The sequence below is a fragment of the Canis aureus genome, chromosome 8 (genome assembly GCF_053574225.1).
Source record: "Canis aureus isolate CA01 chromosome 8, VMU_Caureus_v.1.0, whole genome shotgun sequence".
Taxonomy (NCBI): Eukaryota; Metazoa; Chordata; class Mammalia; order Carnivora; family Canidae; genus Canis; species Canis aureus.
Window position 1 is genome coordinate 46,206,656 of NC_135618.1, and position 27,506 is coordinate 46,234,161.

Here is a 27,506-nt window from a genome sequence, read left to right on the forward strand (position 1 = left end):
TAAAGAGCGTTTTCTGAAGCTCGTCAGTCTGGCTAAGTATCTCCACCATCCAGGTGACAACAGCCTGGGGAGGAAGGCCCTGTTACTATCCCCACCTAACAGCTGAGGAGTCTCAGGCACAGAGAGGTTAAGTAACTTGCCCCAGGTCGCATAGTCATCGGTGGTGCTGCTGAAACCCACTCCTCCCAGACCCCACAGTCTGCCCAGTCCCGTGTCCCGGGGTCCTCCTCAGGGCCTGGGGTCCTGAGGAAATTCTTAGTTTTGCCCTGGTGGAGCCATATTTGGTAGCTGGGACACCGTAATCTCAACCGCAGCCCCTTACACGTACGTGGTTCCTGAGCCCAGCCGCGCTCCTGGGCCGAGAAGGGTTTTCTGAGCACGCTTGCCAGAGCACACTGATAAATCAGGCCCGAGATTCCTGTGCGTGGCAGGTGGCACTAAGTGGTTGTCTAGGCTTTCCAGGCTAGTTGACATCTGCCCACTAGGTGTGATGTATCAACAGCTTTTTCTCCTACTTTTTGCAGCCTGGGCTGGCTCTCAGCCAGAACACTTTAAAAAAAAAAATGTAATAATAATAATAAAGCACTGACCTGCAGTGGGAAATACTGATGTGCCAGCTAAGTACAGACACCTCTGCAGTGAAGATTTAAGGTCTGCTGGTCAGAAGTGAATTTAGAAACTTTCTGGGAGGTTCTAGGGCATGTAGTTAAGCTCTTCATTGATGTGAGCTTGTTGTCGTCATGGCTCCACAAAGATGGGCTTCTGTGGAAATCCATGGAGTTCATCCTTTTATTCAGTCTTTGGGTTAGCATACACATATTCAGTATCTGTTGTGTGGCAGGGGCTGGGCTTGGGTTTGAGGCGACAACTAGGAGCAAACCAGACACTCATGGCCCTGCCACATGGAGCTTGCAATCTGGTAGAAATAACATTATTCATATAATTGTACCAACCAATGATTAGCTAATAATGGGGAACCTGGTCTTCTCCAGCGGGGATCAGGGAGGCTTCCCTACAGAAGTGGTGTGGGCTGACAGTGGGAGGACTCAGTGCAGCCAACTGGATGGGAGGGGACAAGGTGTTCCAGGCCAGGGACAGCATGTGTAGGGAAGCTGAGCACAGAGCGAGAGGGCAGGCTCCCTGTCACTGCCACAGAGGCAGGCTCCCTGGTTCCCCATCACTGTGACAGTGATGTTGCTCCCATCGATGGGCCATCTTCTGTGCTTCAAGCTCTGTACCAAGCATGTTCCACGGATTCATTATCTCGCCTTCTGAACCTGCCTGGAGAGAGGCAGACCTCTGCTCATGTTGCATTTGAAGTTTCCTGAGGCCCAGGGTGGTTAAGGAACTTACCTAGACTTACACAGCGAGTCAGCAACTCCTGTGTCCTGTTCTGCCTAGACCTGGCCCATGCTCTTGCCAGCCTCCCTCTCTGTGTTCTTACCCTTATTCCCCATCTTCTGTTATCACTGATACAGCTCAGAGGCCCCCCAGAAGGATCATCACCCCGTAACTAACAAGCCCATGGGGTGATAATTACTCTTCTGAGTTACTGACCTCCAGTTTGCAAACAGCTAGAAGCCCCAACACTGCACTTTGCAGGTGTCTCCTATCCCTGGCACATGGCTTTTTTCCAGCAAACACCTCGTGCGGATGACTTCCAACCCCACTTCATCCTCCTTAGAGTAAGCACATCCCTGAGCCCTGGTCAGAACCCCATCCAAACAAGGCACAACAGTGCTACCCCCAAGGAGTCAAGGGACCGAGTGTGCTGGGCAGTGTCTGGGGGTGTCCCTCCAGCCTCGGCCTGGAGAGTGGCCTCGTTCACCTGTTGCTGGAGGCAATAGGATCTGCTCGGCTCGGAGAGGCCTTTGGGTCAGCTCCTTGCTCCTGCAAGCAGGTGGCCCTGTCCAGTAGCTCCATGTCAACTGTGAGATGGCCAACTGGGTGGTCAGAAAGGCAGTCAACTAGGACCCCTTCCGTCAGCCAGAGGATCCTGTGGGACCTGTCCTCATAGTTTCCTGGGGGCAGAGGAATCCTGGCCCATGCAAGATCTTTCCCATTCTGAGGCCCTGGGCTGAACCAACCCAACCCTGCCTGTGGCCCTCCACTCTGGCTATGCATTTCTAGAATCTCCTTGAGAGCATTTGAAAAGCCCAGAATAGGCTAGTTAAATCAGAATGAGGAGAGGGTAGTCGGTGTTTTTTGAAGTTCCCTGGCTCATTCTAGAGGCCATCCAGTCTTGAGAACACTGTTAGAGATGAAGAGATCTCACTGAATTTCCCTTAGGTGGCTTAAGAAGAGGGTCTGGGTGACCACTGGGGTCAAATGTTGTGGCCTGATTGTCATTTCTTTAATCCACAAATCTTCACCATGCTCCTACCATTGCCTTGTACAACACAGGGCCCAGCATGACTGACTGAGGTCCCTTCTCCAGAGATCTGATGCGCCCCTGTGACCAGCTGTGTCAGCTGTAGCCCAGAGATGGATTGAGAGCTTGGTGAGCTGGAGGTGTGGTCAGACAGGCTCTCTCCTCCATCAGAGCAGCTGTTCCTTAGGGATGTTCAGGGTTTGGGGGAAGATATATCTGGTGCCCTGGACCCCATTTCGGGAGAGACCAGTGCTCAATGTGCTTCTAGGACACCTATCATGGGTTCTGCATCACATTCTGCCAGGAACTGGAGAGCAGAAGGTTCTGGGTGGGCCTCACCTTTCAGGAGTTCATGGTGTCCTGGGGAAGACCACACCCAACACACTATTGCTACGTGGTTTGATTCTTGCTGTAATGTGGTAGCCCAGGACAGGGAGGCCAGCCCAACCAGAACTGGAGGGCGAGGAAGGCTCCAGAAGGAGGTCTTGATGGATGGGTTGGGTTGGGTTAAACATGGAGGCATGCTGGGCAGATGGCAGGCTCTAGGCTTTGGAAAGCATGGTATGTGTGTGGGTTCTGCAAGCAGCCTGAGGTATGCAGGGCAGGAGGCAGCAAGAGATGAGACGTGTGGGAACAGTCTCTCATGCAGGGGTGACTGTCTTGGACTTCATCAAGGAGCCCATGGGAGCTGCTGATGGCTTCAGTTTGGGACAGGAAGGCTTCCATCTAAACTGACCACACACTGGGCTGGCAGCAAGAAGATAGTCGCTCACAGAGGCCGGCCCCAGGCTGGGCTGCCCATGGGATCTGATGACTTACACTTAGCTGGAAAGAAGCAGTAGCTGAAAACCAGCTCTCACACAGAGCAGCTGGAAATCAGAGCACTTGTCCACCGCAGGGCCAGAGCTCTCCCTGCCTTTTAGCACACCTGGGAAATGTAGTCAGGATCCCAGTCTCTCCCAGCACTGTACCCCATCTCCTAGGCTGGGATTGGCTCACTTTTCTTAAAGGGCCCAGTAGTCAATATTTTAGGCTTTGCTGGCCATGTGGTCCTTGTCATAGTCTCACTCTACCATTGTAGCCAAACAGCCCTGGATAATATGTAAATCAGCAGGCCTGGCCCCATCCAGTAAAATGTCACTTGGAAAAAACAGGCCTGATGCAGGCAGGCTTTTGGGATTTGGCCTGCAGGATGTTGTTTGCTGACTCCTGATCTTGGCCTTCAGAATCGTCCCCATCACCCTGCCAACTTCCACCCACCCCCTACCCTGACTCCCTAGCCTCTTCAGTCTGTTCCCAACACGGTAGCTAAAAAGATCCTTTTCAGGTATAAGTTAGATCATGTGTGTCTTCTGCTTAAATGTGTCACTGGCTTCCCTTTCACTCAGAATAAAAGTCACATTCCTTACAGGGGCCCCCAAGATTCCACAGTCTAGACCCTCAAGACCTCATGTCTTTCCACTATCTCCCTGGCCAACTCCAGGGCAGCCACAGAAGCCCCCAGCTGAGCCTTGACATGACCCAGTGTGCCTGCCTCCCAGCCCCTACACGGAGCACTCTCATCCCAGGTACCTGTGTGGCTCTGTCCTCACTGCCTTAGGGTTTTTTGTCAGAACTCTCTGTCCCTGCTCTTCCTGACCATCATGTGTAACCCATAGCCCTGCCCCACTCCCGGCACTCCAGATGCCCCTGCCCTGCTCACTTCTCTTCATAACATTGGTTTCTTCCCAACATTTTTTGTTTCTCCACTTTCTGCCCACCCAATCCCTGTCCTTCCCCTTCCCATTATTGAACTGTAAGCTCCAAGAGAGCAGACACTGTCTTGTTTCCAAGACACTAAATGTCCAACTAAATGTCCAACTCCTGGAGCTGCACTGGGAGGTTTGCCATATAGGTGGCACTTGGAAAGTATTGGATGAGTGAGTAGATAGATGGATGGGTAGGTTGATGGATGGGTGAATGGGTGGGTAGATAGATGGATGGGTGGGTGATTGTACCGGAAGAAAGACTGATAAATGGAACCAACAAATCTTCAGTACCCCCTTTACGTGTAAGACATTGTTCATTGTGGACTCAGAGTTTATGCTGAACAGACTAGTCTCTTTGGAGCCCCCAGGTACTGTGGATTCCAGAGATATGAACCATGATCAAGGTCCTAGGAACTAGGAACTTCACCTGGGACCCGGTGAAGGAACTAGCTGAGACCTGGGATAGTATGCAATAGAGGGATCTGACCTGGACAGGGAGACCAGGAAAGAATCTCTGAGGAAGGGTTGTTGGCCTGGGAGGAAGTGGAGGAGCAAAGCTGGGCAGGAATCCATCCCTGACAGGAGAGCTGTTGATGCCTGGGCCTGCAGGCTGCCCATATCCCCAAAGAATGAAAACATTGCTGTCCAGGTGATAACCTCCACCAGTTTGTGCACAGAATTCCCCGTTTTTGTCACTTTCCGCTCTGACCAGATAAGTGGGGCACAGAGCCCAGGCCTATTTCCTAGGAAGGGGTTCAGCCCAGCAATGACCCAAGTCTCTTCCCATGTGAACAGAGCCTGGAGGGAAGAATTTGCCCCAGGACGTATTTCTGATGAATCTTTTGGAATAGAAGTTCATGGACTCCGGCCTGACATGAAGAATGAGATGTTTTACACCACACTCAGGAGAACAAATGTCAGAATCTGGAGTGGAAGGTTTTTTAAAAGGCCAGCTTGCAGCCTCGTTCATATGATTGGGGATAAATGTGTTTGCAACCCCTGCTACAAGTTACAATCGCACTAATTAGAAGGAGGTCGAAAGTGTTCTAAAATTAACTGTAGTGATGGATGCATAATTCTGTAAATAGACTAGAAACCATGGGATTGTACCTTTAAATTGTGTAGATTACATAGTGTGTGAAGTATATCTTGAGAAAGCTGTTGTATGTTGTTGTTGTTGTTGTTTAAGATTTTATTTATTTGAGAGAGAGAGAGAAAGTGCACATAAGCAGTGGAAGGGAGATAGGCAGAGGGAGAAGCAAGCCACCTGCCGAACAGGGAGCTCAATTCGGGGCTCTATGCCAGGACCCCAGGATCATGACCTGAGCAGAAGGCAGATGCTTAACTGACTGAGCCACCCAGGTGCCCCAAAAGCTGTGGTATGTTTAAAAACAGTTCTAAACTAGTCAGCCTGTCACAAAGCTGTCATCTTTTTCTAAAGACTGGATTATCTCATTTGTATCCTATTTTGATCATAAAATAGTCCGATTTATGCAGCATTTTCCTTAAAGTAGTCCAGATGTGGGGGGAAAAAAATTGGAACGCGCAACACAGGAATAATCTGGAAACCTTGATGCAGTGCAGACTTACCTGGCACCCTTCCTCTTCCCCAAAATTTGCCTTTTTTCCATTTATTTTTGACTTTGAAGAGAAGACTCTGTTCTTACTGGTAAAATAGTCTCCTGTTCCCTTTCCTTTCCTGTAAATTATGAGATAAGTTTGCATTTCATACCTTTCCAGAAATCTCTTTTGATTGTGGTCTGACCTCAGAAGCGAGGCTTCTGGGAAAGAAAGTAGGTATTAAAATCACTGCTTCGAGCATTTGTTGAAAACTTCTGAGGTGGCAGAGGATTTGTGTTGTGGATGTGAGATAAAAACAGATTAGTTTTTGTCTGTTGCTCCGGGGGTCCCTCCCTAGTGCTGGTAGGTGATGCGGGCAGCCACTCTGCCCAGCTCACTCCAGTGACTTAAAAAAAAAAAAAAAAAAATGTGATCCCAAAGGCTCCACGTTACTTCTTGGAGATGATTAGGGTCGTTTGTGCTCCTCTTTTTGCCTGGTAGAAACTGGTGAAGGATGTCTGGAAATAAGTGCTCAGAGCTGCGGCTGGAGCTACCACTTAGCAGTGCCTGCTGCTGTTTTATCGGCCAGTTGCTACCTATCAGTCCCCATGCTAAGTCCTCACAACAGTGCGTAAGGCAGGGATGACTTCCTCCATATTATTCCCAGGGAAACCGAGGCTCAGGGCAACACAGGCCAGCAGCAGCAGGCTGGGATTTTAACCCATCTGTCTGCCCCCAAAGCCCACATTCTCTTACACTGAACCTCTGTTTCCCTGTCCCTACCCCAGCGCTCAGTACCTCCAGCCAGCACCTGCCCCGGCTGGCCCCTCCTTAGAGGATGGCTGGGAAAGCACAGAGGTCCTGGAGAGTCGGGAGCCGCTCACCTAAGGAGAACAGCACTGATCCCACCACCCCAAAGCCACCCCATCCCACCCCCGTCCCTGCAGCACGGTGACAGACTGAAATGCTCTTTCTCTGAGACAGGTGATGTGCCCTTCACAGGCCCAGAGGAGCCCCAAAGAAACACTCCAGCTGTTCTGTTTAGAAGGCAGGATGTGCTTCTGTCCAAATAAGTGCTCTCACGATTATTTATTAATTGTGAAAGGGAAGAGAAAAAAAGAATAGGGTTTCCTGGAAAGGGATAAAAGTTCAATATGATAAACTCCCGAAAAGCAATCAAAGGCCAATGAGGCCAGAAGAATAAAGGACAGAGAGAGTAAGAGAGATGATGAATCAAAGTGGCCAGTGTGTGAGCAGCGCCCCGGGAAGAGGCCATATCTCATGGTGACGGAGGCACGCTGAGTCTCAGAGCAGGAGCAGCCCCGGGGGTAGCGGTGGCAGCGAGTCTGGGAGCCGGCCTGCAAGGTCATCAAGGCCCTGGGGGATGAGCTGCCGATGACAGGGAGGGACGGGACCGGTCAGCAGTCAGCTGTCCCGCCGTCACCACGGGCTTGCTCTGTTCATCTGTGTGCACTCTTACCCGAATGTAGAAACTTATCAATAGAAACTGTAAAAGTGCAAGAAGGAAAGCATCACCACAATCCTCCCACAGCAGAGAAAAGCATTGTTAATATTTCTGCTTTCTTTTCATCTGTGTCTTCTTTTTTCCCTAATTTTTAGCTGTCCAAGAAATACATGAGTTGATTCTTCTTTTAGAAAAGTTAAAAAAAAAAAAAAAGCTTTCGAAATGGGACTTAAGTCCCCTTTGAGTACTCTTTCCTACTCCCACCCCTCCCCAGGCACCCCACAGTTTGGCTTCTCTCCTTCCAGATCCTTCTGCATGCCGTTGCTTTCTATCTGTGCCCATAAGCAGCAGACAGGAAGGGACCACAGCCCATTCTCTGCAATTCTGAAATCCAGACAGCGCTGAAAACCAAAGGATTTTTCATAACTCACTTGGTGGCAGAAACTGCCTTGACCTATTTGTAAGGTGTTTATAAGAGTCGCAGATGCCATTTATTGTGAATGTATGCATGTGTTTTTCCTGCAGAAATGCAATATTTGGGGTTTTAGCTGTCAGAGATAGGCTGAGGGTGTGACTTAGTATGTGTGTCAGCCACATGGCCTTTAAAGCCTTAAAGACTCTAATTTCTAAAACACGTCTAGCCTCAGGGTTTAGGAGAAGGAGTCCTGAATCTGTAATTGTCTTATGCTTTGGGCTACTCCTCCGACTCTTTAAACCTAAACAGAATTCTAATTCCAAACACATTTCTGCAGCTTAATTTTCACCACTGTGAGTAAAAATCTTTATGTGAACAGGTACAGATTTCACTCCTTCCATTTCGTGGTGGTGCAGTATTCCATAGCATGGGTGCATGGGGTGTCTTTGGCTGGGCATTTGATCGTTTCTAGGTTTTCACTGTCCCAGGCTAGCACGGAGTTGGACATCCTCGGATGCACCTTTCTGTGCACACGTGCAGCTCAGAGCTGCTGGGCTGTGGGGTTTTGCTTATCCCAACATTGCTGCCACGTCAGAAGCACGTCCCCGTGCTGCAAAATACCTCTTCCTACACTTCATTACCAATGGCTGCCTAGCAGTCCGTGGTCTGAGTATTGCCTCTCCCACCTGCCGTCACAAAGTGCTGGAGAAGTAGTGGCCTAGACAAGAATGTATTGTCTCTCGAATCTAGAAGCCTTGGTGTTGGAAGGTTGGTTCTTTCTGAAGGAGGCCGGGAGAAGCCATACCTCTCTCTACTAGGGTCTGGTACTTTGCTGGCAGTCTTGGGGTTCCTTGGCTTGTACAAGCATCACTCCGATCTATGCCTTCATCTTCAGATGGAGCTCCCCCTTTGCATGCCATGGGCCCACCTTTCCCCTTTATATAAGGACACCACTGACCCTGGATTAGGGCCCACCCCTGATGACCTCATCTCAGCTCCTTACATCTGCAGAATGACCTTGTTTCCAAATAAAGGTATATTCTGAGGTACTAGGGGGTTACTTCAGCATTAGAATTTTGGGGAGACACCGTTCAGCTCTTAACAGTCTGAAGTTCAGCCGAAATTTACTTAGCCAAGCCACTTACATTGGCTGCTTAACGTTGTTTCTGCTGCACTCTGCATCACCTATGATGAATATCCTTACACAGGAATCTTTTTCCATGTTTCCAGTTATTCTTTTGGAAACTATTTCTTAAGGTCAACAAGAATGCCATATCTAAAGCTCTTGATAGAACCTTGCCAGGCTGCTTTCCAGGAAGCAGAGTAGGGTGGGGGACGTCCAGGGGGATGGCCACACCTGTACCCCCACTTTCGTTCAGTGGGGCTCTCCAGTGCTTCAAGGCAGAACTCCTCCCCACGGCATGTGTGCACGTGCCTGCCGGCATGGGCACGTGCATGCTTTCTACCCAGCCTCATTTTATTTTGCCTCTTATTCCTGCCAAAAAGAGAGTCCACAGGTTAACAGCAAAATAGAAGCCGTAGCTCAAAGTGTCTGTTTAGGGCATGTTCTCTTACAACCGCATATACGAATAAAGATTTCAGAAATACTGGGCTTTCTGGGCATCAGGCATTAAATCAATCAGTGAAATTTCACTCACAGGGCAGCTTGCCAAGCAAGACCAGGAGGCAGAAGTAAGTTCTCTGGTTTAGTCCAGTTTGCAAAGCCCACAGCCGCTACATCATCCCGCTACTTCGAAAGGCAGTCGAATAATGAGCACTCAGCCACTCTGGGGGGCAGGGGCCGGCCAGGGAGGGGGTTCTCAGGAGCCGTTCAGAGCCAGCCAACCTGATGGCTTTTCAGGGTAGGTGATGGGAGCTGAGGCCAGGTAAAGAGCCCCAGCAGCTGGGGCTTACTTCACGGGGACCTCAGAGAATGAGACAGAGGAGGCATCTTTAAGAGAACTGGGGTTTTGGTGCTTGTGGTGAACAAAAGGACAGGCAGGGGCTAGGTGCTCGGGTCCTCCCAGCGAGGAGCAAGTGTTGCAAGACAGGCGCTTCACTCAGCAAGGCCAGGCCAGCGCTGCTCGCCAGCTTAGCGCAGAGACCGGAGAGCAGGATGCAGGGAAGGATAAATTTAGCCAGCATTTCAGGGGAAAACATCGATCTCAAATGTAGTACCGTCTTTTAAAAGAAAGTGGAAGCTGTAGGCCGGTCATTTGGGACAATTTCACTTGAACAGATAAAAGCCCAGGAAAAGCGAATGCGTACAGCCAGCTTGCCCTGCTGGCGGGTCCGGAGGAGCTTCCTTCTGACAGGGCAGCCGCGCTCTGCCTGGGCATAATGGATGGCCCACACTAGCCCCCCTGACTTGTTCCCAAGAAACGGTGCTGCCTTGTCTTCTGGAAAGATTTTTAGGTTTCTATTTCCAAACCCGAAGGTTCCTCTTCATGAGGAATGACGCCGGGCCCGGCTCTGAGTTTGCTGGCGGCTGGCCCAGGCTGCTGACATCTGATGCACTTCGTATGTCAGAGCCGGGTCACCACCAGCCTCCTCCCTGTGTGTCAGAACCAAGCAGAGGACATCTGGTATCCATAGACAGATTTATTTTTCAAAATGAAACCAAACCAAAAAACCGGGCACTTCTGATGTTGGCACAACGGGCATTGTTTCTACCTGGGCAAAGCCAACAGAACCACGGTCCCAAACAATAGAGCGCCTGTCTGAATGATGTTTGCACAACCTTACTTGTCCGGTGGCCACAGCATCCTCCGTGCTGCCTCGCGCTGACACTGCTCCCTTGTTGGGAAGGGGAAAAAAGTCCAGTCTGTCAATATTTGGGGCACTAATCATCTGCATTCGGGCGCCAGGGGTCATTGAAAGGCTGAGACGTTTCCAGGAATTCATGGCTCTAAAAACAAGCTGACCGTAAAGGATTTCCAGCGAGGGTATGAAAGGAAAAAAACCCAAATCGCAGCCCCCGCCCCCACTCAGCAGCCCCTAGCATTGTCCATCTGGTCATGGATTCTTGGGAAGAAATGAAGTCAACGGTCAACGTACACAGTGATGCGGGTCCGAGTTAATAATAAATGTGGAGGAAGGAGAAAAAGGATGTTCAATATTTAAACATTTCAGAGCGCTTCGTTTGGTTTGCCAGTTACTGCCCGGGGCCAGGACAGGTTCTATAAAACCGGACGCCCTTTACCTATCTCTGTGGCCAGCCTCTGACCCCGGTGCTTCGGGTTGGGAGGGTAGCAGAGCCTCTTTGAGGCAACCCCAACCTAGCAGTGTGTCTTCTTACTTTCTCTTGGCTTTTAAAGAGAGAAAGACAGAAAATGGTGAAAACCGAGACTTTGATGGGGTGCTCATGGAGAGTTTTTAAAAAGCTTTGAGGTCATGTCTGAAATTGTTTCGATTGTCCCATATTGGCTTCTCTTAGAACAGTATCATATATGTATATACATATTTTTTGGAACTGTTGCATATTTTAATATAAATTTTGTGCTTTGGTTCTAACCTCTAAAAGATAAAAAGGCTTAACAGAGAGACGCTGTGGTCACATTTAGCAAAGGTCTATCCAGTCTACCTTCTTAGATACATTCCTTAAAAATTGCCTGTAAAGCAGAATTGTGTGAATCAATTCCTTTTTTCTTCTTGACACACATTATATAAAAGGAAAAGCATACCTTTGAGGGGGTTGGAAAAAACATTTGGCCCCAAGACATAATAAAATCATGCTTAAGGATGCAGCAAACTTTAGAGTCTCTTAGTTAAAGGAAATCAATACTTTTATGATGAAATATTAATAATACTAAAAAAACATAATAAGTGAAAACTACAAACGCAGAACAGCCGGGTGATTTCAGCGTCGAACACATTAACTTAGCGTTTGCAAGGAAACACAAAGGGAAAGCAGAGCATACAGGGCCCATCCAAGAAGCCCCTCTGAGGCCTTGCAAGCCCCCTTATCGGGGGGTTTCCATCAAGAAGACATACATCTCCTTCAGTGCCAAGATCATTTCCAAGCATTTTGTTGAAGCAGTTGCCTTCTGGAAATGGAAAGACAAATCTAAACTGGAGAGGGGGGAAAAATTTTAAAAAATAAGTAAACTGGAGAGGGGAGTGCATGTGTGTTTGTATACAGCCCACACAGACACACGGAGGTACACACAGACACACAGGAGGCAACGGGGACAGAGAAAGGGAGACCAAGGAAGAGCCACCTGTTGGGATGCCCAGCCGGCTGTCGCCTCCCCTTCCTCCATGAGTTTATCCCACGTCTTTAAGGACGATTTCATTCGGCTCCACCTAATGCGTTCACAACCCTCCCCCCCAGCCAAGAAACCAACAGAGACAGAACCCATTCATGCATGCCTTGAGCCAGGCGTAACAAGTAACAAGAACACCACCTTCTCACATACTGTGGTTTGGTTTGATTTTTAAGTAGGCTCCCCATCCAGCGTGGAGTTCACGGCCAGGCTTGAACTCATGACTCAAATCAAGGGTTGGACACTTAACTGACTGAGCCACCCAGGCACCCCTCGTATACTGTTTGCACATGAATCCCTTAAACTTTGATATCTGGCTCTATTAACTCCTAAGGCCTTCAGCCATAACCACTCATATGAGGAAGAATCTTGCTTTGCATTGTGCGGTTTCTCCAGAGAGCTGAGCCATTTCTTCTCCCACATACCCACATGCGTAAAGACACGTACACATGAAAACCCCCAGTTCTTGCCTCATTGGACCCAAGCTGTAGGTACCACACATGCCAGGTAAATAACCCAGACAGCTAGTGCTGACTGGACTCTTGAGCTAAACCAACTCCCTCGGGCCTCCCTGCCCTGGGAGGTGTGCCATTGGTCACCCCCTTGACACGTGAGCACATGCCGGTTTGCAGGGTGAATGGTTCCCTTGTGGTCACATGCCCATGTGGGGTGGCCGGATCCCTGGCGCTTTCTTCACAAACCCTGTCCCCTTTGCCCAGGCAAAGGGCCTGTGCCCTTCTCACGGCTCCCCCTTATAGATGACAGAGCCATGCATACAACCACTTGATTGCCCATGTCCCACGGTCTGACATGATAGAAGGTGACAAAGTCCTGTCTGTTTGAGGACCTCAGCTGTGGCTTTTGAAACTTGCTCTGGGCCAGCACCCATCGCAATCTTTTTTTTTTTTTTTTTTTTTTAAGATTTTATTTATTTATTTACGAGAGACACAGAAAGAGAGAGAAGCAGAGACACAGGCAGAGGGAGAAGCAGGTTCCATGCAGGGAGCCCAACGCAGAACTCGATTCCGGGTCTCTAGGACCAAGCCCTGGACTGAAGGCGGTGCTAAATCGCTGAGCCACCCGGGCTGCCCCCATCGCAATCTTTGTATGGCTCCACACATGCTCCCTGATTCTATCTGACTCATGTGGTTCCAGATAGTATCTCCAGGTCTTTTTATGACGTGCAATAGGATGTCATCATCTCTTGGTCTGGCCTGACCCTAATCGGAACACACAGTAAGAGAGAATTCAGTGATGTGGCCTAGGTGCAGAAATTAACCGCCCCACACTGTAGAGCCTGAGTCCGGGACACAGGTCTACAGCTTGGCTTCGGGAGCCTGTTAAGTGTGCACCTAGGGCACATGCCTCCTGCAGAAGATCAGAACTGATTCCCTGGCCCCTTTGCACACCACCACTTTGTAGAACACACAAGATTAGTGTACCCATCAGTGTGTCCTGAGAGCACAGAGCAGGGCTGGTGAGATGAGAAACTTGCCAGAAAGGACCATGTGATCAAGGGCTGGCGAGAGCCTCAGGGAGTGTCCTTTGCAAGTGAGGCTGTGGCCGACCATCCCAGGTTCCACCCCCTTTGATGCTGGGACTGCAGGAGTCAGGGGTCGGTAACCCCTCTCTAACCCGCCTCCCTCTCACTGCTCTTTCAGCCCTGTGTCCTGCCTCAGTAGAGAGGCAGCCGAGATGGCCACTGCTGAGCTTTCTAGTGCCTTCCCTGAGAGACTGTTGTGGAGTTCTGTGCTTACTAATGTATAGACGGTAATGCCACCAGGAAGGGCAGGGGCTGGGCGAGGCAGGGCCCTCGGGAATTACACCCAAGTCCTGGCAGGCTTCAGTTTTAAAAATGCAGAGTGAGGTAATGCCACCCTAAGAGATCCTCTGAGAGACCTAGTCCACCTGTGACCCCCACATCCAGGGCAGCACAAGGGTGCCAGCACAGCAAGGTGTTGGTGTTCCCGTCGCCTAGATGTACCCCGGCGGCCACGGGGACACAGAGGCCTTGGCTCTCCCGCAGGTGGCAGCCCACTCAGGCAGGCCCCACCCAGGAGCAGAAACTTGGAGGGGCAAAGCTGGGACAGGACAGAGATGGCGCAAAAAGGAAGCAAGATACTGAAAGACCCATTTTTTCTCTCCTGCAGGTTTTCAAGTATAGTCCTTAAAATCCAAGAGGATTTGTCCATGGATAAAGAGCTATAGGCTAAGAGATTCTGCAAGTTCCCAGCTATTTTTGTATGTTGGACATGTTATCCCTTTAAAAGCAACCAGAAATAAAAGCCTTTAAGCATTTCGAGGTGCAGCCAGTCAGTGATCTAGGGGTCATCTGTGGTGAGGTTGCCCAGGCTCTGCCAAGGGAGATATTAGAAACACCCCGTTTCCCAAGCGCCTGATTTGCCTCCTAGACCAGATAGGAAGTGCACATGAAGAAAATCAGAAATCACTTCCAATTGCCACTTGAGGGGGAAGCCCATAGACAGCTCCCAAGGCCCAGAGTTTTGTGCATATCCCCCTGAAACAGGACATCACGTGTGTCTCACCAGAAAGGGAAACTGGAAGGGTCTCTGTGCAGGTTCCAGAGCCTTCTACCTTCACCCAAACCTCAGAGTCATAGCAGTAGGGGAAGGAACTGTGGGGGACCTCCCAGGGGTCCTGCTGGCCTATAGGGTTCTGAACCGTATTCCTATGTTGGTAGATTCTTTCATTTTTGTGTGAATTGCTTGGAGGAGGCCCGAGTGAGCACTCAGGCCTGGCTTCGCCCATCGTGGGTACACTCTTGTGAGGCTTGAATCTGTACCTTGCCTCCTCGTCCTCCCATGCACATGTTCTTTGAAGAGTTGAGGGTAATTTGAGGGCATTTCTGGTGTGGCCGCCAACTCCATGGCGCCCGGCCCCCACTGCTCTTGGGCATCACTGTCCTCTTGTGGGGGGCAGGCTTCAGAGCCAGCCTCCCAAGTCCATGTAGTGTGGCCTGTAGATCCCATAGGCTGCAGTCTGCCCAGAGCCCACCCCCCAGGCTGAGGCTCCAAACTCAGTCCCACCCAGAACCCGGCTGACTGCAGTGGGAGGACAAAGGGCAGCGTCAGGGAAGGAGCCATCGAAGGGAGATAGGCCGCGGTACACTTGCTGTCTTGTGTTCTGTGCATGAGGTCACAAGGCATATTGATTTCTGACTGTTTCCCAGCAGCACAAAGGAGAAAGCACGAACGCTGCATCGTGAAAACCTGAGCTGCAGCGGGTGCTGTGAATTTGCCAACACAAGGCAAGCTCAGGCAGGGCATCCTCACCCCATAGCCCTCACTTGCACTGGGGAAGGTCAAAAATGCCTGGGTTGCCTCTCCTGAATCAGCAGCCCTCAGCGGGCTTCATTCTGTGCTTTTCAGTGGGGAACGAGCACGAATGAATGTTGGTTTTTGCTAAGATGGACAGCTCTGGCTTTACAGTCTTAGCTTTTTCCTAAAAGGGCTCTTAAAAACTGAGCTTCCCAGAAGCACAGCCACAGGAGACTGAAACGGCTCAGAGTCACCCATTTCAGATGTCCTTGGCCACGAGGCCAGGATGCTGACACCTTGGTCTCAGCCCAGAGCAGAGGCCAGGCGCTCGTGGCCCACGCAGCCCAGAGATGCATTGGGTTTGGCCTGCCTGGCCTGGGGTGGCCTGCTTCTTGTTTAGAAAATAGAATAGGAATTAAGTTGTCAACAATTTTAAAAATCAGGAATTTTTACATAAAATCCGGATATCCAGCTTCTCTTGCAGGACAGGAAACAGTGGCCTCATGAAGACTCTTGCTCGGAGACAGCAGTAGTCAGGCGAGGCCGGGGGGGTGGGGGGTGGGGTGCGTGGGCGGGAGGCTGTGCTTTCCTGCCTCTTCCAGGCGTGTGACCAGTGCCTTCCGTCCCCCGACGCAGACGTTGAATGTCCATGTGCCATGTTTATTGTCCTGACAGAAGGGAAGTGTTTCTCAGTGCCCACGTCCTAACCAAATAAGGGAAAGCAGATGCCTATCCTTCATGTGGGTCCCTCCTCATTCACCGACCTTACTGGTCCAGCCCTGGGGTGCCCGAGTCTGCAGCTCATAGGCCTCAGCCTTCCAGGTACCTGCTTGCCGTCTCTGTGATTTTCAGAGGTCGGATCTGCAGAGGTATACGGGCAAGCAGGCAAGCCCACCCCTGGTAGGGCACCCTGCAGCCGGACAGTTCCATTTTTAGCTCATGTGTAAATGAGAGTTTCACTGCTCAGAAAAAAACGTTTGAAGAGTGCAGTGAGATGGCATTATGTTTCCAGAATGGGGCACCATCCCCAGGCAGGCAGCTGTGTCGTCCAAGAGGGTGTAGGGACAGGAACTATGCATGTGAGCCAATGTGTCATGGGAGCGAGGTCACCCGGGACAGTTTTCCCTGGGGTCTTGGCTCCCAGGAAGCACAGAGCCAAATGGTGATGTCAGCTTCCCATTGTGGAGGCTGTTCTGCTGTGATTTTTCAGTTTCCACCCATATTTCATTGTTGGACTCTCGTCATTCCGTTTATGTTTCAGTGTTGTCAGTACTCAGTACCTTGTAGCACGTGGGTTTGGGATTTAAAATCTAAGCCACCTCAAATCCTTCCTGGAAGCAGGTCATATGTAAGAGCATCTGTAGGGGATGAGGCTGCAGGGCGATAATCGTGCACTTTAAGAGTGTGCAGAGTCCCTCTGGTGAGCAGTAGGCCCAGTGGGCTCTCTCCACTTCGACCCTCTGCAGGGTCCCCATGGAATTCCCAAATGTTCAGCTAGCTTTCATATCTTCTGTTTTTTTTTTTTTTTTAAGATTTTATTTATTTATTCATGAGAGACAGAGAGAGAGAGAGAGAGGCAGAGACACAGGCAGAGGGAGCAGCAGGCTCCATGCAGGGAGCCTGACGTGGGACTTGATCCTGGGTCTCCAGGATCAGGCCCTGGGATGAAGGCGGAGCTAAACCGCTGAGCCACCCGGGGTGCCCCTATTTTTAACCAGAAGTGGTTGCATGTAACCCATGTCCTTGGAGGAATTAGAGTGCCACACAGCACAGGCTCTGGGCAGCACACAGAGGTCAGCTAGGGCCTCCCTACCCCTCAGAGATTTAGGAAGCCTTTGGCTCAAACCCCCTCAGCCACACACGTGTAAGCCTTCCCACCCTCTGGTCTCTCATAGTCCTGCCGCCACCAACACCCTCCCACCACCGCCCCCCCCCCCCCACACACACACACACCCGTTTTCAGGTCTTGGCCCTTGTGCATAATCTCTGCATGGCCTGGTAGGAACGCAGATGGAAACTCAGTCCCTTCCCATGTTTCCACCTAAAAAGTCCACTTGCACCATATAAGGAAAGAGTTGAAGGAACATTTCCTAAAGATTGGGCGGGGGGTGGGGGAGGTATGAGGAAGGCCTCCTCTCCCATCTCTATTGTCCCTTTCCTTCTTTCCCCACACTCTGCCACTCCCAAAATTCCCGCAGAAAGAGCAGGGCAGCTTTCCCTAACCACCTCTGGAGACCTGCCAGTCTCTGTCTCCACAGAGCCCAGCTCACATTCCTGCTTTAACAAAGCATTTTTGCAACTGTCAGTGAAGATCAGGTTCAACTACATAGTAAAGAAAAACCCCAGAGAGACGCTCATTTCCCTCTCAAGTAGGGAAGCCTGGATGAAGGTCAGGTGCTCCACAAAGCACCAGACCCAAGCCTCTACCCGTTCCATGCTCTGCTGCCCCTACTATGGGACTCATCCTTGTGGTCCAAGATAGCTGCTGGAGCTCCAGCCGTCACATCCATGTTTCAGGAAGCACAGCAGAGGAAGGTATGCCCCCTTTCCTTTTAAGAGACACCTTCCTGGAAATCCAGCATGCTGCTTTCATTTCTATGTCCTTCTCCACAATTTAGCCACATTGGCCATGCCTAGCTGCCAGGGCCTGTAACTAGACCAAGGGGAAAATGGGTACTGTCCAAAGCCCTCTCAACCCCAGACGATCCCAGGTGTTAGCTGTTAAACTAAGGAAAGCTGTTGTACACACCACCAAAACATCTTGGCAGTGGAGTTTCTTACGCCCTACATGGGGAGGCCAACTCCTCTACAGCTGACAGGGCAGGCTGCAGGAGTACAGAGAAGTAACCCTGCTGGTTGAGGGAACTCTTGGCCCAAGCTGACCCTGAGCTGCACGAGCCTTAAAGAATGGGGAAGGGATTTATGGAGATAGGAAAAGAGGAAAAGAGAATTCCAAACCAACGGAACAGCCCGGCTGAGGCCAAGAGCAAGGGGTTCTTGTCGCTCTGAGGTCTGAGGACCCACCTGGGCTGCTGCGGGGCAGGCGCCCCCATCTCAGAATGCCCCACCAGCGATTCTAGGGGGTAGGGTTTGAGGAGATCTCTGGGGTTGGGAACTTCCCTGAGTCTGGGGACTTGTCCGAGTATCTAAGCATAAGTGGAGACAAGCCGGCAAAAACACCTGGGAGCACGAGGCAAAGCAGGGTGGGGAGGGGAAGGAATCCGCTCCCTCCTTCCCTCCAGTTGCTGCCACGGGGGGAATGGGGCCCAGTAATACCAGATCTGTTTTAAGAAGCCAGAAATCCAGATTTGTACATAAAACCTCCCAATGTGTCCGTGGGGACCCAGAAGACAAACGAACCAGAACCTTGGTATGAGTGAAGCAAAACACGTTTTGTGAGCCCTTGGGCCGCAGCAGCCAGCTCTGGACCCTGACCCGCACTGCAGCCTGGTTCTGGCGGGGAACGCTTTAGTGGGCGTTCTATCCAGAGAGAAGGGGGTGTACAGAGTGTGCTCAAGGTACATTGGCCTACTTCCCCCAAAGGGTCCTAGGGTTCAGACCAGATGGAGATTTGTAAGTAAAAAAGAAAGCTCTTGGCCATTGAAGGCTAGAGATCCTCACCAACTGTTCCTGTTTTTCACATCGAGACATGGAGGCTCGTACAGCAGAGGAGGCTTGTCCAAAGCCACAAAGCCATTCGGGCAGAGCCTAAACCCAGACTTGTAGCTCTGACTCCCAGCCCAGTGCTCCCTCTATCAGGGAGCCTAAAATAGAAGGCTGACCTTTTTGTGGTATTTCTGTGCTTGACAAATGCCAGAGAGTTACTCATGAGTTCATCCTCCCAGAATAACTGGCAGAATGGGGCCAGAGGGCAGCAGGAAGACCCCAGCCTGCCCCCGTTACACCCTTGCTCCTGGAAAGCAGGAGATGTGGCTGGCCCTCGGCGCAGGCCAGCCTGCTTCAGGAGTGCTGTGCGGGGGCCCAGCTCTGGGGAGGTTCTCGGGGAGCCCAGGGGAGAGGATGTTGGAGGCCAGTACAGATCTGATCCCAGGGGTGCCCCAGGGACCCGGGAGCTTGAGCCTCTCCAGCTCGCGTCCCTGCCTTCATCCTCCCTTCTATTTCTGGTACAAAATAACAATCATCATAGGAATCTTGACAAAATTCAGAAAAGCACAAAAACTAAAACTAAAACTCATGTAATAAAACCACCTGGTTCTCCCATGACTTTAGCTTTGATCCTTGCAATCTGTTTGCTCAGCTCTGCACAAGGAGGGAGGCAGAGCTGGAACTTTTTCTTTTCTTTTTTCTTTTCTTTTCTTTTCTTTTCTTTTCTTTTCTTTTCTTTCTTTTTTCTTTCTTTCTTTCTTTCTTTCTTTCTTTCTTTCTTTCTTTCTTTCTTTTTCTTTCTCTTTCTTTACAATAGGAATATGTGGGATGTGCTTTTTCTAATCTTTTCTCATTTACTGTCTTGAGTATTTTCTTCCACAGTTAATCTTCTCTCACACCAGCATGTTTAGCCACAGCAGAGGATTTCACCACCTACACGTATTCGAATTCATTTGGCCTTTCCCCCACTGCTGGGCCTTTCGAGTCTCCAGCTCCCTGGTACACACACCAGTGCTTTGGACCTTGTATCACTCACTCTGGAGATCCGTCCACAGTGCCATCCACAGCATAAAGTTCTAGGCGTGAAGTCAGTCAGATGGCGTGAAAAATCGTATGGCCTCTGATACACATTTCACAGGCTGTTTTTGACACATACTCAGGGAGAGCCAAGAATTTTATCTGCTGGAGAAGATCTCAGGGAGGCCTCTCCGCCTGTGCCCTTGTCCCATGATCTCTGGCTGGTCTGTGTTTGCAAGTATTTGGCAGTCCATATGTGTTTGACCCGTGCCCAGAAAGCCTCTTGGCACCTCCACTGAAGCTGGTTCATCAAGAACTGCCTCGCAGGGATGAAGCAAGAGCTGGCCGACAGGCTCTCTGGCCACAGGCACTTCTAAGTTCTTTCCAGAGCCTTCCTGGCCCTCTGACATGTCAGACTGGCTCTCAAAGTGGCCGCCGCCTCAATTGGGGAAGGAGCCCCTTGAAATGACAGGGAGAATCTGGGCACCTGGCAACAAAAGAAAATATCACTGAGCCTTTCTGGGTCCCCAGCGCCGTGGGTGAGGGGAAAGGGGTACAAGAGGTTTTAGCAGCAGCAAGCAAGGGGAAGATGTGCTCAGTTGTCTCTGCTCAGCTAGACCCTGCCAACAGGTGGTATCAGAAGTTGGTGATTTTTTTTGTTTCTGTTTGTTTCTCAGCACAAATAAAAGGTATGTGGCTTGACCCAGATCCATTTCCAAAACGAAGGCACTTCAGTCTCCTGGCTACAATTTCAGCCTCTCGTCGGCTACCCCGTACGCCCTGCCCCAGACGTCTTACGGCAATAAACCAGGGCTCTATAGAGCATGTCTTAAGAGAATGGTGACCACCCTGGTGACAGCTATGCCATCCACCATCCCTCTGTTCTGGCTAGTGCCTTGTCGGAGGCATAAAAGGCTTCGACACCGTTGGCGGCCCCTGTGTTCACTGCTCTGATAAATAAGCAGCTCGGGGAAAAGCCATCTTGACATTTTGATTTGTTAAGGTGTGATTCATTTTTGAGTCAAGTTAACAGCTAGTAAATCTGGGGGTTTTACCACTTGAAGTGATTAAGAAGTAAGCAGCCATAAAGCTGGCACTGTGGGGCTGCGGCTGATGGCCCCCTGGGAACCTTCCTGACTGCCGTTCGCAGTTGCCTCGATGTTTGCCGTATGAATCTGAGCCTCCCCCTCCACGACAGACACACACAGTGTATCACATCATGCCTCTTCCTGGGAAGTGCAGCGGGTCAGTCCTGCTGTTCTCCCTACAAGCAGACGTCTGTCTGCACAAACTGGTGGAGGGGGTGGGGGGTGCTGCCCTCCACAAAAGAGAAGCTGGTGAGCTTAACCCACCACGCTGCCACAAGGCCTCACGTCCACTTGCCGTTACATTGCAAAACCCAGATGGCCTGGCTCAGGGTGTACGTAAAGACCTGGCTTGCCTGAGGGGAGGAGGATGAGGAAGACACAGGCCTCCAGTGAAGCAATGAGGAAGTCACAGCAATAAAAAGCAGAGCATAAAAAAATACAGTCAGTGATATTGTAATAGCGTTGTCGTGAGACGGATGGGAGCTATGCTGTGAACACGGCATAATGTAGAAACTTGACAAGTCACTAAGTTGGGCACCTGAAACCAAGGTCACAATGTGTGTCAGCCGTTCTCAAAAAAAAAAAAAGCAAAGTTAAATAAAATAACTAAATAGATAATAAAATAAAGTACAACACAATAAAACAGTAGAGACTTGGCTTTTGGAGAGTTCATGCTTAGACAAAAATAACTTCACACAAACATTAATACAAAATAGCCCCCACCCCACCCCGCAGTGGCCTGGTACGGGGTCCCACTAGTCCTAAGGGGGTGGGGGGTGAAGCAGCAGATCCCCACCCCCCAGCTAGGCCCAGGTTTGCCCACAGGTAGGTGAAGGGAAGGGGGCTTAGGACGTACTCGGTGTGTCACTTCGGCCAGAGAGTAAAATCTTTGAGGCTTTATGGGCCACACGGCAAATAGTGCTGCCAGTGTAGCTTGAAAGCAGCCACAGACTGTGTATGCAACCAGAGGGCCATGCCTGTGTTCCAGTGAAACTTCATTTACAAAACAGTGAGCCATAGTTTGCTGACCACTGCCCTCTGCTCCACACCCTGCCTTCCTGAGTTCTGAGGAAAGCAAGGTGAGAGCCTAGGGAACCTTCTGGAAGGGGCATCCCCATGAAGTTCAGCCAGCATAGGCGGCACAAATGGAGTTTGGGGCTGGCTGGGGTGAGTGTGCTCAGGGAGTGGAGAGGTGTGACGTCATTGGCCAGGAGTGTTGGGATCCCCACCCTCAGCCAGGAGAACATGGAACATGCCCCCACCCCCACCCCCCAGCCCAACCCCCCACTCCAGTTTGGTGCCACTTCTGAGTTGCGGGGCAAGCATCAGGCTCCACAGAGCACCCTGACTGTGGTCCTGCCTAGCATGTAGGGACCCAGGCAGAAGCCACCACGGTCCATGTAGTCCCCTGGGGTCATCAACAAGGCGTTTGCTCCATATAGGAGCTTTCCTGTATTGAGTGAATAAAACCAGAAGACAGAGCCCTTTAGAAAAGCAGAGTGTGGAAAGGACAGAAAGTGATGGTCTGCAGAAAAGGGGCTCCCAGATGGGCTCGTTCAGATGGGCCTCCGCTCGTCATAAAGAATACTCCACTCTCGCCGTGTGCCAAGCCCTGTGCCCCACTGTCCCCCCCCCCCCCCCCCCCGCCCAGTATAGTGCGGCGATGATAACTTAGTGAGGACACTCTCCGCTAACAGTAGGGGTGGCGCTAGGCATGTATTCCAGTGTTTCCAGGTCTGAGCGTCTCCAAAGTGTGGTGCTCCCCCACTCCCTGGTGCCGGGAAGGCCACAGGCCCAGTGTTGCTCCAAGGGCCATGTGGAACGCTGCAATTGGGAGCTTTTCACCAGAGCTTTTGTTCCTCCTACACCAACTCACCAGAGCCTCCAGAGCTGAGCAAACTCTGTGGCAGGGAAAGTCTTTGGGGCTCTTCCCCTCCTGCCCAGTGCCCTGCCTTTGACAACTCAGATGCATTAGCGGACCCCCAAGATTTTGCTGTGAGGATGTCCCGAGTGCCTGTGTGAACTTCACCAAGATGCCTCTAAAGCCCCAAGGCTGCATGTCCCCTTCAAGGGCACAGCCAGCCCGTTGCTGAGCCAGCATCGGGGACTCAGATTTATGGCTCCCAGCCCTCAGCTCTATGGCCGGCTGCACCCTCTTCCTTGAAACAGCTTTGAAGTATGTCCAGGTCAGGCCCATGTCCAGAGAGGTCAGCTGGGACTCTTCAAGGGGCTGAATTGGGTTGGTTAGTGGAGCCTTCACATTAAGGTCTCTAGCCCCACCTTTGAGGGTGTGGCTGGCTTGCCCTGTGGCGTCTCACATGGAATTGGGGAGTGTGGCACCCCCTCCCGCTAGGCCAGCTGTGTCTTCCTGCTTGGTCACCTCACCACCTATCTTGCAGGCTTTGCCGTGGCCCAGTGCATAAACCAGCACAGCTCACCATCCCTGTCCTCGCCATCTGCCAGTGGGAGCCCCAGCGGGAGCACCAGCCACTGTGACTCTGGAGGCGCCAGCTCGTCATCCACCCCTTCCGCTACCCAGAGCCCATCAGGTATTGGCCACATGACGTGGTGTGGGGGGCGGGCTTCGGGGAACTCTGTGATCCCTCCATGCCAAAACTGCTGACCCCCAGCTCCTCCTTGCCACCGGGTTTGGGGACACTGCCGCTTGGGGTTCCGCGTTCGTTCTGCTGTGACGTCACACACAGGCTGGCTGGTGTAGCTCCCGGCATGGGAGGAGTCACTCCTTTTGCAGGCTGGCCCTCCGAGAAAGGCCTTCCCTGACTGCAGAGCTGGAGGGGTGGATGGCTGCCGAGCCTGAATCTGCCCCATTATCACCTCCCCGAGGAGGGGTCTCCCAGGCAGGATTGTTTGAACCTGGCAAAAGAATCGTGTGCCTGCTAATTTTTTCTTTCCTTCATAACATACCAGTTTTCTCTGTAAATGTTCGGTGCATTCCAGTCGTCTGTGACCAAGTGTACACCTTTTGAGAGTCTGCTAGGATGTGCTAGAGTCCCATCTCGCCTTCCTGGACCTCATACAAGTGCAGGCGTGGCACGGACAGACCCCATGAGCGAGGCGGCCACAGTGAGAGGACTGAGCGGGTGCCCCCTGTGTTCTCAGCCACATGAGCCCCTCCAACGTGAGTGCCTCATTGTGTCATGTGAGAGCCCAGAGAGGTACCAGGCTTTTTTCCTGAACCATGTGGCCACGCAGTGCAGCCAGAGGAGCAGGGCCCAAGGAAGGGTGCTTGGATGGCCTGGAGGGTGAGTGAGGCTCCACGGCCCAGCAGCACAGCCCCTGGGTCCAGAGGGCCCTGGGTGTGTCTGATTTGGGAGGCCCCCAGTGATTCTGGTCTGCACCCACATTTGGGTACTGTTGCTGTCCTTTGCTGTTCCTTCAGGGTCCCATCCAGAGCCCTCACCTATCGTATTTCACAGGCACCTGAACTCCTCTTAGGTGGTGGATCTGGAGGTCAGGATAAAAGCCATGTGCCAGGGCATGAACCCCAGTGGTGCCAGGAAGCTACAGGCCCCTGGCTCCCAATGCCTCAACACTGGACCGCAAGATCTCCTTTGGTGGCCGCACCCCTCCAGGATCATCAGCTTCCTCATTCCCCAGCAAAGGGTTAACTCCACGTGGTCTCCATGCCTGCTGCCTGCAGCCCCCCACCCCCGCTAGAGCATCCATTACATCCATCTCTATCGACATTGACATCGATGTCCCGAGGCCCAGGCAGCAGGGTCACCCTCACATCACCTCACTTAGACCCTCTACCACTTGGCACCTGCTCCCCACCCCGCGCCAGCTGGGGGGATATGGCCGCCTTGTCTGAGCCTGAGCTGAGATTGGCTGCAGGTGTTGCTGGACCGTTCCCAGGCCCACAGCGGGGCATTCAGATGGAGCTTTCCCCAGAAGCCGAGAACAGCCCTCCGCCTCCCTCTGCAGCCTCATCTCACGCTGGCTGTGGGAACTGAAGGGCAGGGCTGTGTGTTCATGTGCTTGTGTGTGCACCCACGTGCTGCCTGCATGTGTGTGCACGCTTCTGTGTCTGTGTGGTGTGCACCCCAACACACATGTACTTGAATTGCATTTTGGGTGAAGGGCTTTTCCTGGTGGAGCTATGTATGCATTTCTTTCATGCTTAAGAAGGTACGGACAGCAGCTAAGCAAACAAATGAGCCATGTACTTCTTTGCCTAAAACTAAAGCCAACAAAGACCCACAATCATCAAAATCAGGTCTGTACTGGCAGGTGTTCTCCTGAGCAAGGCCCCTGGGGCTTTGGCTCTGTACCTTCCCCTAGAGGCTCAGGGTCCCCACGATGCAAAGTTCTTTTCCCTTGGCCTCCCTCAGCCCCTCTGTCCCCACCCCCCCACCCCCTGCATGGTGCCAGTGACCTGTCTTCTCATCTCAGAAATGCAGGGGCTGTCAGCCTGGCTGTCAGGTAGCCAGGCGGTTCCAGTCGATAAGTGATGGTCGGGCTCTCCTGGGTGTCTGCCCCCGTTCCGTGCATCCCTGGCAGGACTGCAGAGGCAAGTGTGCAAGTCCCCATTTTTTATGCTGCCTGACAGTAAAAGCCTGAGGCCCAGCCTGTCTGTCCGAATCTCTGCAGACACTGAAATTACTCACCCCCTGATGAAGGGCCAGCCTATCAGGCAGCTTGTACTTCACTCTGAACTGAGGACCCAGTTTTTGATCCCTAGAAAGAGAAAGCATCATAACCCACACGCTCCTCCCTGTCACAGGGACCCGGCTACAGGAGTCAGCTTCATCCCCAGGACCACAGGCTGGGGTAGCAGGTCTTGGGAGGGCCACCATTCACTTGGTCTCTCAATGGCAAACTTCCAGGCCAGGCTCCAGCTTCCTGGGTCCGTCCAGAGAACAGTACTTGAGGTTTCTGTGTTCCTCATAAGGGCAGGTCTACCTGGATGGTTCCACCATCACCAGGCCGTGCTCAGGAAGTGAAGGATGGAAGGGAGGCAGGTTTTGTCAGGATGAGTGCTCTTCGGCCAGTTTCCTGATTTGATGTCGGCCCGGAGTGGTGGCTCGGTGTTTAGGCTTCTGATTGGCACGGGCTGGCCCCGTGCTGCCTCCTCACCAGACTTTTCAACCGCAGGGCCTGGCCACAGTCGGCCTGAGGCGGCATCCTTGGAGGGCCAGCTGGGCAGCAGGACAAGCCAGGGCCTCTCCACACAGCCCACCCAGCCTGGACAGCAGAAACAGCTGCGGCCCAGTCAAGGGGCCACTTGTCCTCCAAGTGGTTTTTGAGGACACAGAGCTGAATCAGAAGCATTCCTATCCCTGTACGTCCAGAGCCTCTGAGTCCAGGAAGTTCCCAGTGTGGAGAGCAGCTGCCAGGCCCTTTGCAGCCAGAATTAGCTCCCTTGGCCTCTTCGCTCTCAAAGCCACACTTTGCATGGGCAGGTGTTTGGTTGGGGAAGCAGACGAGAGATGCCGTCCGTCAAGGGATGAGACAGGCCCAGCTTTCTATGTCTCTGTGGTTTTGAAACCCAGAATTATCCAAGGATATCCCTGAAAGCCAGGGGTGAGCCTTACGCTATCCTAGCAGTAGCTAGAGCACGGGCACCTGCTGCATAGCGTCCCAAGAGGTGTACCGCCCCAGAGCACCTCCTAATCCCCCCGTGTGCCAGGCACTGTGCTCATAAACACTTGACAGACATCCCCTCACTGAGACTTGACATCCTGCACCTCACGCTGTACAGGGGAAGACACGGGAGCTTGGAAAGATCATACAACCTTGCCACGACAGTGCAGCTAGGAAGCAGAGACGCCCACACCTGAGCCCCAGCCTTGGCAACTCCCCAACCCCTGTTCCACCCTCCCATCTAAGCCAGCAGAATATCCACGCAGCTGCTAATTCTGTCTCTGGGTGCCTCCGTGCGGCATCCCAGAGACCTGGGCCTCAGGGTCAGGTCTCCACTGGGGGCAGCCCGTGAAGTACATACATTTCTCCTTCCAGTGTGCATGACTGCTCTAGATCCCCAATGAAAAGCCACAGCCCTTTCACAGAGACCCTAGTGACTGCAGTCCCAGTCAACCAAGACTGGGCTCTGTGGCCCCTGTGGACAGGATCCCGGGAGTCCCCCCAAATCAGTAACAGACCCCAGATGGCCCGACCTCCTCTGCCAGCCCAAGTGGGTTCATGCTCCCAATGAGGACATAAAACTCTATTGTTATGAGGTTGTCCTCCACCTCCACTGTCTGTCCAGCCCAGGGAACCTCGAGTTCTCTGCCTGGGTTTGCAAGAAGCACTTGTTTATCACAAATAGAGATTTTCTCAGCTGCCCTGTGACCTTGAGTCTGAGTGACTCAGGTTTTGTGGATATCAGACCTTATCTCACTAGGGTCTCTCCAAGGGTGGCCCTCACGTCCGCCCTCTGTCTGCATCTTATCTACGCCAGCCTTGGGTCCCCTATCTCTGCTGTACTAACTTTTTCTAACCAAACAGGTTTTTGCTACGTGCAATGCCAGAGACAGAGGGTAGTACAGTGTGGAACACACAGGCTAGCGACAAAGGAAAGGTACAAGGGGCTCCAGCAGCACAGAAGAGCTGCAGGAGGGCCCGGCGGGCTCCCAGGGGCCACAGCACTGGAGACGGAAGCCAAAGGCAGAGGGGTTAATTAGGAGGGTGGCCTTTGGGTCTCACACAGCCCCCCTCCCACCCCCACCCCAG

General features: G+C 51.9%; 1 protein-coding gene across 10 annotated transcripts in view; it reads left to right on the plus strand.

The window, feature by feature from the left end:
* The window catches only part of CLEC16A (C-type lectin domain containing 16A), a 196,676-nt gene that overhangs the window by 159,907 nt on the left and 9,263 nt on the right, over nucleotides 1-27,506 (plus strand). For 4 of the 10 annotated variants that reach the window (XM_077906634.1, XM_077906631.1, XM_077906632.1 and 1 more), the window contains one exon: nucleotides 23,213-23,362. The exons of 1 other annotated variant lie outside the window; for it this stretch is intronic. In XM_077906634.1, coding sequence (XP_077762760.1) covers nucleotides 23,213-23,362 — 150 coding nt within the window. Of the gene's footprint in view, nucleotides 1-13,485; nucleotides 13,595-13,974; nucleotides 14,123-23,212; nucleotides 23,363-27,506 lie in introns of those variants that run through there. 5 more of the 10 variants (XM_077906637.1, XM_077906640.1, XM_077906636.1 and 2 more) reach the window with 4 other exon arrangements.